General features: G+C 39.3%; 3 protein-coding genes across 14 annotated transcripts in view; 2 read left to right on the forward strand and 1 right to left on the reverse strand.

Annotated features, from left to right (window-relative positions):
- The window catches only part of CNKSR2 (connector enhancer of kinase suppressor of Ras 2), a 240891-nt gene extending 230525 nt beyond the window's left edge, over positions 1-10366 (forward strand). For 2 of the 4 annotated variants that reach the window (XM_081909170.1, XM_081909169.1), the window contains 3 exons: positions 5779-5975; positions 6821-9012; positions 10101-10366. In XM_081909170.1, coding sequence (XP_081765296.1) covers positions 5779-5975; positions 6821-7036 — 413 coding nt within the window. In that variant the 3' untranslated portion in view covers positions 7037-9012; positions 10101-10366. Of the gene's footprint in view, positions 1-1236; positions 1257-5778; positions 5976-6820; positions 9013-10100 lie in introns of those variants that run through there. The other 2 variants (XM_081909171.1, XM_081909172.1) reach the window with 2 other exon arrangements.
- A 150-nt stretch (positions 10367-10516) lies between these two features.
- LOC309368867 (uncharacterized protein) overlaps positions 10517-15813 on the forward strand; it is a 39880-nt gene continuing 34583 nt past the window's right edge. For all 9 annotated transcript variants that reach the window (XR_014167922.1, XR_014167923.1, XR_014167924.1 and 6 more), the window contains exon 1: positions 10517-12964. Coding sequence is in view for 4 of the 9 variants with exons in the window: in XM_081909226.1 (XP_081765352.1) it covers positions 12931-12964 (34 nt within the window). In the remaining 5 variants the exon portion in view is untranslated. The remainder of the gene's footprint in view (positions 12965-15813) is intronic.
- Positions 11273-15487, reverse strand: KLHL34 (kelch like family member 34). Its single transcript, XM_081909206.1, has one exon. It carries the CDS (start codon positions 14750-14752, stop codon positions 12977-12979), a length of 1776 nt encoding a protein of 591 aa, XP_081765332.1. The 5' UTR covers positions 14753-15487; the 3' UTR covers positions 11273-12976.

Here is a 15813-nt window from a genome sequence, read left to right on the forward strand (position 1 = left end):
GGCACATTTGGTTTCATTGTAAAGCAATGAAGTTGGTTGGTTATCAGTAGCTATTGCCCTCAGTGAAAGTGTGCCCTGCCTCTAAAAACAGATGCATAATTCAAAACTACATGGAAGAGCATCACGCTGCGTTGATTGCTTTCAGATGGGACATCTATCTGCCATAAAGTAAGAAACCTAACTACCATGGTGGTAGTCCTGGAAGCATAACTGGGCCTGTGATGGCACTTGGAGGAAAACTGTGTGGTGCTTAGTAATTTAACCCCTCTATAGAGTTCGCGAAGATATTGGGCTATTCAGTGTAAAAGTACATAGATTAGGAGTGCACATTTGTTGGCCTCCTTACAGGGTGCTTTCATGGTTAAATCTATGTACTGTAGTTGCCATGGTGATACAACTATTGCTGTGGATCACTTCTGATCCATGAACAGAAGGAGATTTTGTTCACAGAAAGAGAATTGCTCTCACGTTGAAAAGGCCCCTTCTGTGAGCGCAAGCTTTCTGTGATTACAGAACAAAACATTACGATCAAATATGGTATATATATTACATTTGTGATATGAGTAAAGATTGTGTGCTGAGCATACCTGTACTGTATTCATAGTTGAATACTTGTCCTAAAAACCTTGGCAGACAAGTGTTACTCAAATTTGACTTGACTAATGTAACTAAGACCAGCCACCTCCACCATTTGTCATTTAACCTTTAGTACAGCCTCATATACGATAACCACATTTCAAGCCACAGATATTTTACTAAAAGAACAATAATTATGTGTCGCTTGTTGTAGGCTTTTCCATAAGAACAAGATTATCCCCTTCAAAACTGATTTCCCATAAGGTGATACAAAAAATGAAACAAAGCCCCAACCTATTAATTGCTTACCGTGGTTCTGATTCTATCAGCATTAAGTATCAGAGTTAGTACTGTATTACCTGATCCCTGAAATAATGGAAACTAAAAACTAATCTGCCATCGAAATGTGGTAGTGATTTTTAAAAAATTACTTGAGTTCTTTTCCCTACGACTGTAATTGCTTTGTTCACCACTGAAAAATACATGAAATAAACAAGCTGATCTATTTGTTGTATAGTGCTTAAACCCAATGAGTTAGGGTAGGTTTATTAATGTTTGCCATTGCACATACATTATTTTGTAGCATATTTGTTTTCTGCTAATTTTCTGTTGATTTTATTTTTATTATTTTTCTCTTTTCTTTGTACTTTCTGTCAATAGCTACCTCTTATGACCTTCAGGTAAGAAGCTTGCTTAGTTGTTTCTTTCCTTTGAAATGATGAAGGCTCAGTGTAGTGTCAATCAGACTGTGCCTCTCCATACTGAAAGCCTTTTATGATGCTTTAAAATGGTTGTTAACCAGGTCTTACCTCAAACCCTTCAACCAATTGCACATGACATAATCTCAATTAAGGTAGCTTAAGGGACGGTTGTTCTAAAATGCAATAACTTACAATCTGATAAGCAAATATTATTCATTGCATCTTTCATCTTTTCTTCCTGAAATTGGAGAATATGATATATTCTTTATTATTTAATTCAAAATTGTTCAAGAAACTAAAATTCAAGGCACAAACTGTATTGTGAAAGTTCCAGTTTTAAGACATGTTGGGATGGAACAACCCCATTGGACACTGATATCCACTTAGCAATGATTCCAGCATCCTTGTAAGTGGGAAAAGAACCAAACGTCAGGGGGTTTGGGGGTGGTAATTTTTCTAGAGATGATTGATTATAATTGCAGTTCCTAAGACCCCAATCACTAAAGGTGGAAAGGGGTAAAGAGAAACATAAGGATATGAGGGATAGTTGGGGAAAGAGAAAAGGAGTCATTTACCCGGTCCAAGGGCGGCCAGCTATTGTAACCCAGCACAGCTGCTCAGATGCACTTTGGAGCCTTGTCATTGCTGCCCGGCTGTTGGCTGCTCCCCCCCCCCCCAGCTGCCATGGAGCATCACAGATTACCGCCTAACCCGTATTTTAATTCAGCCAATCTGTGGCAGCCTGGGGGATTGTTTGTCTTTGGTAGTGGACCTGGAGACCGCAGTTTTCACTCTGTTCCGTTCTCCAGGCATTAAAGCTGGCTGGCACTGCACTCTGAATATGAGTCGGCCAGTATTAGCATGTATAAAGAACCCTGTGGTGGAGCAGAGGCAAGTGAGAAAGTATGACAGGGCACAGGAAAAATAAGTGAGCAACACGGGGTGCAGAGAATCCTGTCAGTTTTGGAAAGACAGAAGAGGCAACTATGATGTGATAGACAACATGTGCTATGGAGTGCAGAGAGATAGGAGGGAGTTTGTGCTGTGGTTTTTTTTAAAAAAGGGTGGTTAACGTGAAGGGGACCTTGGGGATTCTGAGAAAAAGAGAAAGTAGAAGATATACAATATGAAACACAGAGAAAGGGGTGCTATCTGATAAGGAAAAGGCTAAGTTAAAATTGTAGCATAAATGTGTTAAAGTCTGTAACTCAGGAGTCAGCCCTCTTGAGTTAATAAAAATACATAAGCTACCTTTGGTTCTGACCCCTGGTATTTGGCATTTGTGTTTAGTAATACTTCCATTTAGCTCAATCAGCTGGGAATGTAGATTAACACATAAGTAACAGGGACATGGGTGGCGCTGTGGGTTAAACCACAGAGCCTAGGACTTGCCGATCAGAAGGTCGGTGGTTTGAATCCCTGTGACGGGGTGAGTTCCCATTGCTCGGTCCCTGCTCCTGCCAACCTAGCAGTTCGAAAGCATGTCAAAGTGCAAGTAGATAAATAGGTACCGTTCCGGCGGGAAGGTAAGCGGCATTTCCGTGTGCTGCTCTGGTTCGCCAGAAGCGGCTTAGTCATCCTGGCCACATGACCCGGAAGCTGTACACCGGCTTCCTCGGCCAATAAAGTGAGATGAGCACCGCAACCCCAGAGTCGGCCACGACTGGACCTAATGGTCAGGGGTCCCTTTACCGTTAACAGAATAAGTGGAATCATACTCTTGGAATTGGAAGGGACCCAAGGGTCATCTAGCCTAACCCCCTGCTAAGCAGGAATCTTAGCTAAAGCATCCATGATGGATGGCCATCCAACCTCTGTTTAAAAACCTCCAAGAAAGGAGAATTCACCACATCTCGTGGGAGTCTGTTGTACTGCTGAACAGCTCTTACTGTCAGAAAGTTTTTCTGAATGTTTAGTCGGAATCTCCTTTCTTGCAACTTATCTTATTTTATTTTCCTACTATGCCATCCTTGCTATCATTTGCAATACAACTATTGGGGAAGGATTTTTTTAAAAAACTGCTATGAAAGAGAGTTAGGGTTGTATCTCAGAGCATTTCCTATCTAAAACAAGTTATTTCTTTTTCTTTCTCAAGTTTACAACAATTTCTTATTTTCCACATGACAGATTTTACAAATTCTTAATGCAAAATTCTGAAGACTTTGGCAAAAAGTTGTAACTTGCATTGCAGTTCCTCAGTTTCATTCTTGTCATGTTCACACATGACCAATAAACAAAACTCTAGCAATGGAGCCAAGCTTTACATGTGGGGCAGCCTCAGTTTTTCTGTGGATCAAATGGGACAACATAAACAGGCTATATGAAAAGAGGTGTTAAAGAAGGCACAATCCACTTGCCGCAACTGGTGTCATCAGTGGTCCATACTGTTCTTCTGTGGTGTCTGTAAATAATATAAATCACAGAGTAATACTCCTCTGATCATTCCATCGATCAGGCTGGTGGTAACAATATCTGAGGATGGAAAACACTAACAAAGCTAGAAGAGAGATAAAACATGTAGGGCTAATTTTATGCCAATCCTTCCCCACCCTTTCAGTCTTTTGTGACCAGTATCTCTGTCAATCACATCCACAATATGTCACAAACACTTTCAGTTGGATCCAGAATTAGATGCACAAGCAAAGAGCTCCTCCAGACCATCTTGTTTATGAATCCTGATTTGCTTGTGCAAAGCACAGACGGTTGGTTAGACTGTGTCCAGTTATTATTGAGCATTTCTTCTGATTTGTTTGTTTGGAGGTTATATGAAAATCTATTCATCTTCATTTGCTTGTGGGGTGTTTATATGTCTTTCCATTGATCAGTTGTACATTCCATACTTTTCAATGCATTTCTCTGTCACTTTCCTAACTGCAAAAAGTCTGTTATTTTTTTAAGTGTGGATGGGTTGCTGCAGGGGGGAAAGTGCTCTAATCTACTTCAGCTGCACAAACTTATATATCTCATTTTGTACTTCAGCCCTTCCCACAAAATATTGACAATCTGCAGTTACTCAAATTTATAAAGACTGTTGTCTTCTTGTCTAGGTCTTGGCTAAAAAAGAAACCAACCCTGACATAGAAGATTAGGATAATTTAACATTTATATATTGCATTGACATACATTGTCTCAATGATTCATACAAGATTTCTGAAAGGTAGGCCAGTATTAATATCCCCATATTGCACCTGAAGGTTTGAAGCTAAGAAAATAGTAGCTTAGCTAGGGCCATCATAGGAGTTCATGGTTATGATTTGAATCAGGAACTTCTCAGCTCCCATCTTTAGGCACTTTTCTACATCAAAATTTTGAATGCAAACCAATTCAGTTTCCATTGCATTTTTAGGGAAGCACTCCTAAATTATAAAGATGTAGCCACGGCATATATATGATGGCAAGCTGTGAGATGCCATTAACTGTAACTCTCTAGACACATTGTTGTGGTGGTATGTTTTTGAGGCATTTGGTGATGAATCCTGTCAAATCAAAGCAGAAAGACATATTTGCCTGCCTGATTTCAGTAATTTGTACATTTTAAAACAACAACAACTATATTGTATTTGTGCAGACTAGAAAGCAATTCTTGACTTAGATATTTTATTGGAGCATTTTCTGTTTGGAGAAGATGCTCTTCCTGCAGCAGTGTGTGTGCACTGACATGTATACGGAGCTCCAGTGGCTCATATATTTCAATTTAAAAGATTTTTGTGGCAGGAACTCTGTGTGCTCATTGAAGCCTGGTGCCCTCAAAGAGTATAGGATGAAAGTTCTGCAGTGTCATCCTATGTGTGTTTACTTGGAGGTAAATTGAGTTTGGTGGAACTTTCCCCTAAGTAAGAGTGTTTAGGAATGCAGACTTGATAGGTTAGTCCTCTTCTATTAGATCTTTTTGCCAAGCACAATGGAAGGATTCTTTAGACAGCCTCTCTTCTCTCATGGTTTGAATTGTGAGCCAATTATAAAATATATATACAGTGGATACATTTCAGCAAACAACACTCCCATTTCAACATGTAACAGGGCAATGGGTGTGCCCTTGGAAGTGCACAATACAGTTCTCATCACCTGACTTTATACAGTTTTTGCACAATATAGATGATTGACTTTAAATTTGATCTTAATGTGACAAATTAATTCGGAAGCTGTATATTGATTGTCACATGATTATCTTTTTATATGTACCTGTGCTGGGAATTTGTAACTTACCATGACTTTCCACATTATATATGTATATGTATAGAAATATATGTATGGGGGAGATATATGCATACACATATATAAATATCTGCATGTTGCAAAATACATGTATGCATGCATAAGGATTGCTCAAGGATTGCTCAGTCTACACATTCCATGCCTTTTCTGTAAGGAAATAATTTCAGCAAAATTTTGTCATATTTGAATAGTTAAACTTCTTAAGCCTTGCCATGGAATTTAAAAGGAAACTGATTTAGGCTGATTTTTTTCAAACTATGCAGTTAATTTTCTCTGTGTCTTACAGCTGAAACCATAGAAGAAAAGCCTGCAGATTCCCTGCAAGATTTGTATCGGTCCTTGGAACTAGCTAGCTTGTCACCTTTAGGAGACCAGCAAATTTCTACAAAGATGGAGTACAAGAGGTATTTTATTAAAAGATGCAGTGATCCGGTAGTCAATGAAAAATTGCACCAGTTGCGAATTCTGAAAAGCACTTTAAAGGTGAGTTCATTAGGGGGTCAGCAAATTTCACAAAAGGAGAGTATCCTGCATAGAACTCGAGGGATATATTCCACATATTTAAAAACAGACGGGCACTGGGAAATGCTGTACACAAAAGAGGTTCGAAGAAAGAAAGAAAACTTTAGTTTCTCAACAACAACAAACACGTTTACCTCAGTTCCCATTTTGCTTCTGGTCCATTCTGTGGTAAATGAAGATATTATCCATAAGCCTGGTGATATCACAGATGTTTAGATACTATCATATTGCTTTGTGTACTTCAGAATATGAAATAATTTTGCCCAGCTTTCAAGATTTCTCATAGCAGTATAGAATTTTTTATGTATCCAGGTACCATGCTCTGAGAATTCCCTTTTTGCCAATACATAGTAAATAGTGTAATGATAAATATATTCCTCAGACACCAGAAAGAAATCCCTTATGTTCCTTAACATCTCTTTCTGTTGATATGACAGAGATCCTCTTTATGTTCTATTGCTTGTCATTTTCTGTACCTCCCCGCTCCCCCCCCTTTGTTCTTGGCTTGTTTCCATCACAGCTACATATACACCACTTTAGAAAAGTTTATTGGGGATGTTCCAAAATCTCAAACCACCACTAATTCAGAGCAAGCATTCAAATTAGTCAAAACACCAAACAGAGTGGTTTTCAGATTTTTTTTAGGGAGCTTCCCACTGGTCTTCAAATGAAGCTATTAGGGATTTTATATAGAAATGGCATCTCAAAGTACAATGGTATCTCAGGTATGTTCTTTAAAAGCTAACGGCACAAGACGAAGGGTGCTTTGTTCCTCATTCTGAACAGATCTTTTTGTTTTCTCCCAGGCCAGAGAAGAAGAAGTAGCCATCATAGATAAAATTCTGGATAATCCAGATCTGACATCTAAAGACTTTCAAGACTGGAAACAAATGTACCTTGACCTGTTTCTGGATAGTTCTCAGAACAACCCTTCAGAGGACCTTGTAAATGACTCTGATGAAGTTGATGCTCTTCTAGACTCTTTAGCGCACACACATTCCTATATTGAAACACACGTATAAAAGAAAATGATTTTGCCTCTTTGTGGCACTTCAGACCTTTATCAAGTACACTGAGTAGCTTTTATATCGACTTACAGGAGATCTATTTTATTGTTTATGATATGAGTAAAGTATAAATTCCATTGTCATTGTGCGAATAAATACTTACATACTTTTTACGCTGCTGATGCTCAGTTTATGTTTATGTTTACAAACACTGGCTACGATCCAAAGAAGGAATATGTACTCGTGGGACAGAATCCTGCACATTTTGTTTGAAATTGGTGCTGAAGAGTCTAAACTACTTTTAAACCGAAGAGAAACACATGCATGTTGCTTTCCTTGGATCGTGACCATTGTGTTTAAGGATTAAAATATATATATTTTAATAAGTATATATTTTGGAGGATTACATTGATTTATCAAGTGAAAAGATGGCACAAGAACAGTGTTTTATTACTGATTGTCAAATATGTTTCCTATTTTAATAGTATCTTAACTGTTGTAATGAGTTACACTCAAAATACAGCCTTTGTTTTGGCCAGTGTGGGAATTAAACTTTTATATTTGGTGGAATATTTTAGATATTTTAAAAAATGAAAAAAAGTATAATGCTGTGATTAGGATTGCATTTTAAAAAACGGTCAGGGAATAAGAGGGATAAACTGGACTTTCATAAGCTAGATTATATATTAAACAGTCAAAGTTTCTTTTCCAGTCTTTTGAGGGATGGTTAACAGACAACCTATAGCACAGATTTAATTTGAGGATAAAGGGCTCTCTTTGTTTCAGTTATGGCAGAGACTGACTGGACAATATTATTGCCCTGTGTTGGCGTCTTCTGACTCTTTTGCAGAAAAAAAAATATTGTACTGTTAACCAAAAGTTTCCATTCAGTGATTTTTTTTGTTTAAGTCAAACTTTAAAATGTTTTGAATGTGCCAGCTCACATAAATTCCTGCTTTAAATATGAGACGTTCTGAAAACTCTGGTAAATAGGAAGGGGGCATAGGTGGGTGGGTTCAGCACATTATCAAAATACATAAATTTCCATACACAATTAATGTGGTTCTCAGTTTCCTTAATAGGCTGCTTTCCTACATAACACAAAAACATGCCATAGTGCTCCATGAAAAGGCCCCATGAGCTTGAACAAAGAGTTAGGCTCATACATGCCTCCATCCCTTCTCCTTCTCCTGTAAGCCAGAGGAGGACTTCTGACTAGTTTACTTCCACTTTAAAAAATCTTGGATTGTAGTCATGTTCAAACCATATATCCTGATTTAAAACAAACTCTGGCCAGTTTCCTAATAGGTCAGCTTCAAACAATGCATTATGAATCCAGAGTTTGTTTTAAACTAGGATCCCTGGTTTCAACATAACTATAAGCCTAGATTCGTTAAAAATGAAACCATGCTTGCCAGAAGTCATCTTTCCATCAGGAGGAGGTTGAATATGCCTGACATCACGCTCATTGAAGCTCATAACAGCAATAAAGTGGCTTAGCATTATATGCAAATTCAGTCATACAAAATTCCCAGAAATCATTATAAATAGGCTTTGAGCAGAAAGAAGGCTCAATGGGATATTCCTCTATCCAAAACAAGATCCATATTAATACAGGATTGCTTGCATGCCATGTGAAACTGATTATTCCGTTAGCACAAGTGGCATGACTGTAACCAGTGGCACTTTAACATTTCTTCTCATTCATGCGTTCCTCAGAATCCATACAATGTTTCTCCCAAACTATTGCACTCCTATTTATTTTCCATTGTCATCCCATTGTCTGATTTGCAGGTAATCTTTGAGTTTCCAGTGCAAGAGGTCCAGTGCAGGCCTTTCCAGATGTGAAACAACTTAGTGCCCTTGCGATGTGGAGGTGTGGCTTGTGATGTGCATGGCGATCGTATGTTATCCCACCCTTCTGTCTCTTCACCATTACCATTTTGGGGGGAAATACCATCCTTTGCTATGGAGCTCCTGGAGTTGAAAAGGTAGCAAATTTAGCTAGAGAAATTGGGGTTAAATGGACACAGGCCTTTTCCATTTTAACTTTTTATTTTGGAGTGCACAGATGAAGGGGGTGGTAGCATTATCAATTTCCACGTTCAATATAAATGCATACACACCTATAGTCTGCATCCTTGAGCAAGCACTAGAATGCGTATACTTTCTGGTGTGTTTTTGAGGGAGGAAGGAGATGAAATTGACACACTGCTTGTCTAGTTCAGTTCGTTTTGCAATCTCTCTTGGAGCATATGCAAGCAAGGGTGGGCAGATGAAGTTCAGCAGCAGGAGCTGATCTAAACTCTTGGTAACAGGAAGTAGCTTTCCCTCTCCTTGGAATATCAGGGGAGGTAGTGAGGGAGAGGGTGCTGCTTACAGTGGCCACTTGTAGTTTCCAAGGCAGCAGTAGCAGCACTGGACACTCCAGTGTTGGAAAAGGGATGAGTGAAGTTTCCTTAGCATAGCTAATGCATGAGAGCTACATGTTACCTGATTCACCCTCAGTCAGCCTCGCCCTTGAATGACATTAGCAAAAATCTTTGTTTTGTGCTGATGATGTTTGGGAGATGCTAGGAAGCAAATTTCACTCCTCAGACATCCAGAAGAATGTTAGGTACCTTCGTATCACGAGACCCTTGTATTGCAGGGGGTTGGCTGCACTCGACATGCTTGCCACAAAATTGGTCTGGAGATGCCCCACACAGCCAGCTTCCCAATAAGCAAAAATGCTACAGAAGTTGCAGCATTAACGATTAAACCCATCTGTGCCTGGCTAGAGATGCCCTCTATCTATCAGCACCTTAATGTTTGCCAAAACCGAGCATGACAAAAGAAAAAGTCCTTGTGGCTTCTTAATGCTTTTCTGCAGATGGGAGAAGTTGAGAGATGAGCTGATAAACCCCCAAATGGGATACATCTTTTAAAACCTTTCTTTCTTATGAATTGTACTCTCTCAGCTAGCTTCCAGCCATAGTCTGTTCAATGCAGTGAATGTACTTATAAACATTTAAGAGCACAATTATTTTCTGCTCTTGGGACTAAAAGAAGGATCAAAGGATTGCTTGTTTCTTTTCAGCTGCATTTTGGATTCCAAGCGTCTTGCAAACTTTGCACAATTGTACAGGAGAGTGGCCTTTTTACAGCTAATTTTACGTAAATCTGTATTCAATTAAGACTGAATGGCAATTCATGCATTAAGATTTGTATGAATTTACAGGTCCGGTCAACTATTTATATCATCTGTAAGAATCTCTTTGTATAAACAAATTATTTGACTGCATGATTTGTTTGTTATAACTTGTGATATTTTGTATATTTCTCACATAAAAATGCTTGAACAACGATCGTGTTAATTGTTCCTAATGTTGATTTTTGACTCCTGCTGCATCCCCCTCTACATTTTATGAATTTACAATGTACATCAAGTGATATTTCTAGACATAACCATAGCCTTCTGGTCAAAATCAACCTGCAACAGGATCACTTAATAGTTTAATAAGGACTCCTGCATCGTACCAGAATTGCATAGTATCCTACATAGAAATAGGAAATGGCCATAGCTCAGTGGTAAAGCACATGCTTTGCATCTGAAAGGTGCCAGGTTCAATCCCTAGTATCTCTGGGTAGTGTTGAGGATGTCCCCTATCTCAAACCATGGAGATCTGCTTGCAGCTGACCCTGGACTAGATAGAGCAACAGTCTGACTCTAAACCAGGGGTAGTCAACCTTTTCATACCTACCACCCACTAATGCATCTTTCTGGATGGTAAAATTTCCTTACCTCCCACCAGTGCTCGATGGAAGGAGGATTCAGCTTGTGCAGTAGAACCCCTTACTGCCCACCTGGAATCCGGAAACACCCACTAGTGGGCGGTACGGACCTGGTTGACAACCTCTGCTCTAAACCATCTCCTGGTGTTTCTGATTCTTTAATCTGTAGCTTCATAAGATTCTTCTAGGTTGTGGTTTACATAATACTGTTGTAAATGTTGTAAATTGCAGACAAAAAATTCTCTGGGTAGAAAGGTCAGTGTAGACCTTTACCTCACATGTTTCTCCTACACAGAAAGTCCTTCCTTCATTGATAAAGTATGAAGGTTGTATCTAGTAGATACATATGCTAATGTTTGTATTTAATTTAATGTACAGCTGTGAAGCTGGGGCTACTCAAGGCTTTCCAGTAAACAATCTGAAAAGGTGTGACTAATCATAGCTTCTTTCACACACAGGATAAGATTCACACGTGTGTGATCGTCTGATACTGTTGCTCTTATTTTATTGATTGAATTATCCTGCCACACTGTCTCGCAGTATCCACATCATGGATCACAGCATAAAATACAATAAAAGCACAGTCAAATACAGCATAATGAACACAAACCAAGAACCTAAAACTTAAAATAGAAAAAAGAATATGTATTGCAACAGATAACATTAGACGTTCCTGGAATTTTTAAAAATGTCTGTACTATTTTCCTAAAGTTAAAAAAATATATTCATGAGCTACATGTTTCTTCCTACACTGAAGCTTCTCTGTGGAAGAAAAGGATTACAAATGCAGTACAGCTAGGAGTCTTTTAAATTTATACAAGGAACTGGTGGGTTTATGGGAAATAGAGGCTCCCCAGAAACTTTAGAATGAGTGCCCCTCCTTGACCCAGTTGGCTGTGTAACACTGGTACAGAGTGAGACCATGCCAACAAATTCTTAGGATTGGCCTATAGGGCATCTTATACAACTGCATCCTGTTGCTATGCAACAGTAATTCTGCCTGCATGTTATCTTGCTGTAGACAGTGTTTGTGACTTTGTTCCAAGCATGAAATTCAGCCTCATCTTGTAAGACTGTCTGGCATGAAAGAGTGCCATTGTTTTTTTCATTGTGCTGCCTTCTTTGTACATTAGACTGAGAAGTGCTTCTGTGCATCTTCAGTGCTTTCAGACTAAAGGGATATGCTATAAAGTAGATTGTGTTTGAAAGCGAATATTTAAAATTATAAAGTTAAGTTACAGTCAGATTTCACACTCTGAAATCAAATACCATATCTGCAAGTCTGTGAATGAGGCATGGCTTAAAACTACTAAACCCCCTACCCTGGCAGTAATGCAGAAAGAGGCTGCTAATGCCTTTTTGAAGTCAAAGCAGAAAATTCCTTTACCTCTTCAAACAGAAATGCATCATGCACAATATACCCATGGGCAGCTTTTATAAGTGTGCTGAAGCACAGAGTCATTCAGCAACTAGAAACAAACATCTCCATCCCATTTATGGTCCTAAAGGGCACAGAGTACAAGGTGTTATTTCTCAAATACAAGATACAATTGTTTCATGTTCCACTCAACCTTATACTAGTTAGACCAGCTGCTAACTCTTTGCCTTAGCTTAGAACAACTGTTTCAAAATTTCACCAATTAAAATGGGAAGCATGACAGAGATTTAAGGAGTGCAAAGTTTTGTTTGCTTTTTTGTGCAGTTTGCAGTGCTTTCCCCCATTCTGAAGCTTTGGCACAACTAAAAAAATGAACTGGGATCATGTGGACAATACAATAACATCATGCAATTATGCAGCCTCTAATTCCTGTATCAAATGAATACCTGCTTCAAACAGAAAGTGAAGGTATGAAGAAAGCGACATATAAATGGATTCATCCAATCTATTTTTTTTACTACAGTATGCCTCTTTCTTCACACCTTCACTTTATGTTCTGCAAATCAGGTATTAATTCACAGTTATTACTGAAAACAAAATAGTTGTTTCTGTACAGCTCTTATTGGCAACAAGTTCTTAGTCTTTGCCTGTTTTACTCTGTGATTTGAAATACAAAATTCAAGCCTATTTACTGATTCACAATATTATCTCTTAATATAGAATGGGACAACATTTTTAATATTTAGACATTCTGGAGATGTTATGGAATTGTCCTTGCAGATCATTTTATGGTGAGTTGTTACCTAAACAGTTAGTCTCTTTTGTTGTTGAATGTCTTTAGCATCTAGTAATTCAGAAAGCTCTAGCACAGCACACTGCAATCCATACCAAGGCAACGAAGCTTTGCATATTTCTTCCCAACAGTCATTGTCTATATCATAGCCCACCACATCCTGAGTTGGAATCTCCTGGGAATCTTGCCACTTCTTCCCCCCAATAAGAAGGGCAGTTTCCTCCACTACTGCCAAACCATAACTAAATCTATCATAGACCAATGGTCTTAGACGAGTCCATTGATTTTGGTCAGGATTGTATTTTTCAATTTCAGAGAATGGTTCATAAAGGCCTAAAAATGTAAAGATGCAATCTCTTATGGTGGCCATCTGATGCCCAAACCGGGCAATGCTCATGGGGGCTTGCTGTTTCCATTGCCCTTCTAGTGTGCTCAAAGAGTACAAATCCTTACTTGTGTTACTTTGATTTGTGCATTTGCCACCTGATATATAAATGTTATTCTTGCAAACAGTGCCGGCATGACCATGGATTTTGCATGGCAAATCTCGAACTTTTGTCCATGTGTCTCGGCTAATGTTGTAGGCTTCGACAGATGAATGTAATGATCCATTCTCCCCTTGACCGCCAATTGCAATAATGGTGTTTTCTAGGATGCAACAAGAAAAGTGGCATCTTTTTTCTAGCATCCCGTTGATTTGTATCCACTTGTTAAATCTGGGGTCATAGCGATGGACTTTGTTTGTCACTGTTAAAGTGGGACTTTTCGTTTCACTTTGCAAATCTTCTATTTCTCCACCTAGCACATACAGAAAGTTTCCAACTGTACACACACAGTGATTTTGTAGTCGATCCTGCACCTGTGTTAAAATCTGCCATTTGTGATTGTAAACATCAAAAGCCACCACATCCCTGCTGGGCCCTTCATGTTGAATCATACCTCCAAGCAGGATAATCCGCGTCTTCTGGTTTCTCAGTGTGCTGTACTTATCCTGTAGGATAGGTTGCCTAAAGACGAATGAGTGGTAGTTTATTGCTTTTATGATTAAGCATTTTATGGGTGCTGTTAGAGGCACTTCTGATTGAGTGTAGACTTTTCTCAGATTTTCCACAGGAATAAGACCATATCGTATGTGTTCCAATAAGCTAGTTGTATGTGTCAGCCTTAATTTATCATACTTCAGCCACTTCAACAATAGATCTAGCAAATTAGATTCTTTCACCATAGGCAGATCTGAACATTCAACTACTGCCTTCAAAGATCTGAAATTCAGTTCTAGCAGTTCTGCAAAATCAAGGTCTAGGAGTTTCCAGAAATTAAAAATGAGATATTTTTCTACAGCTGACAAAGCATCTGGAAGATAGAATCTTGCAGCAACATTGGCAGAAAAGCAGCAGTTCTCTAGGGTAAGATTGTTAGCCAAATATTGGCTGCACAAGACAATTGCCTCAGACACTTGCAGGTAGGTAGCAGCTTCCAGAGTGTCTTCCAGGCTGGCAAAAGACAAAGGCAACCAAGAAGTATAAATGAAATCCAGAACGTGTTGCAAACCAGTGGCTGAGATGACTTGCAGGTGAATGATGGCAGCCTTTGATTCTTTGGTATAACTCTTGAACATGGCCCTGAAGTAATCACTGGAACAGGCCAGCAAAGACTTGTGAGCAGGGAACTCATTTTCTTTCACCTTCAACAAAATGTCACACAACAAGCCTTCGCTGCGGAGGGTTTGGTACTGAGACAACACAGAACCACAATGTCCTTTGCAGTAGGACAGAAAGTAACTCATTGCGCAGAACAAAATGCTCTAAAGCCTTTTTGTCAATGAAAAGAAGGAAAGACACTGCAGCTGTGAAACTCAACTGGACGAGGAAGCACTTGAAGAACAACCATCAGCTCTGCTCCTTCAACTTAATAGAGCCCTGTACATCCCTTTCCAGTTTAGCATCCTGCTAGTACACATTGTCTCCTGCATTCATTCATTCATAAAGCTGAATTCAGTAACATCCTCCAGACATTTCTCTCACCTCTGTTTCCGGCACAGGAGATGGTCCACAGGAGATGAGAGCACTTGCTTGGCCAGCATCAGGTGACGATTTGTGCCAGCTCAGATGTCTCCCGTAGCTTTTCTTTCTCTTTAAGCTGATTAAATAGACCTTCTGTGGCTGCTGGTGCATCACGAATGGAAGGAGGAGGGCTGAACTTTGCTGTAGCTTTTGCTCGAGCTGTGTCTTTCACTCTTAGACAAGTTTAGCTCTTATTCCCCCAGGGCCAACAAGCCACGTATGGTGATTTCTCCTCGTAGGAAGTTTCAGCTGAAAATCAAATCAGCACCTACAGATTAGAGTGTTAGGATTTTGTGGACACACAGACCTTTAGCCTGGGAGCAGAAAGACGAGCAAAATATGAGGATTAGTCAGTGGTTTAATTTGACATGCATTTTGGAACCCTTTAGTTTATATGATATCACCATAACTCACAGTGACCAGAATAGAATGCAAACACTAGACCCCTTGTCATAGCTGTCCAAGCACTGAACTGAGATGGGAGAGGGAGAGAGAGAGGGAAGGGGAGGGGAAAGCAGTCATTTTACAAGGAGTGCAAGCCAGAGGATCTGACATTGAGTGACCTGGGTGGAAATCATGCGAGCAACACATTTCTTCAAAGGAGTGACAAAAATAGCCCTGAAATTATGTCATATAAAGCAAGCTCTGTTTATTGTGGGATCCAGGCATAAATGAGTTCCAAGCGAGCTTGAACTTCCTTGGACAGTCCATCACATGGCAGATTTGCAATGGGAAAACAAATGTAGTCAAATTAAATACAAGGAGTAAGAGATTATCAGTCCTT

This window comes from Podarcis melisellensis (assembly GCF_964234715.1).
Source record: "Podarcis melisellensis genome assembly, chromosome: 4".
NCBI lineage: Eukaryota > Metazoa > Chordata > Lepidosauria > Squamata > Lacertidae > Podarcis > Podarcis melisellensis.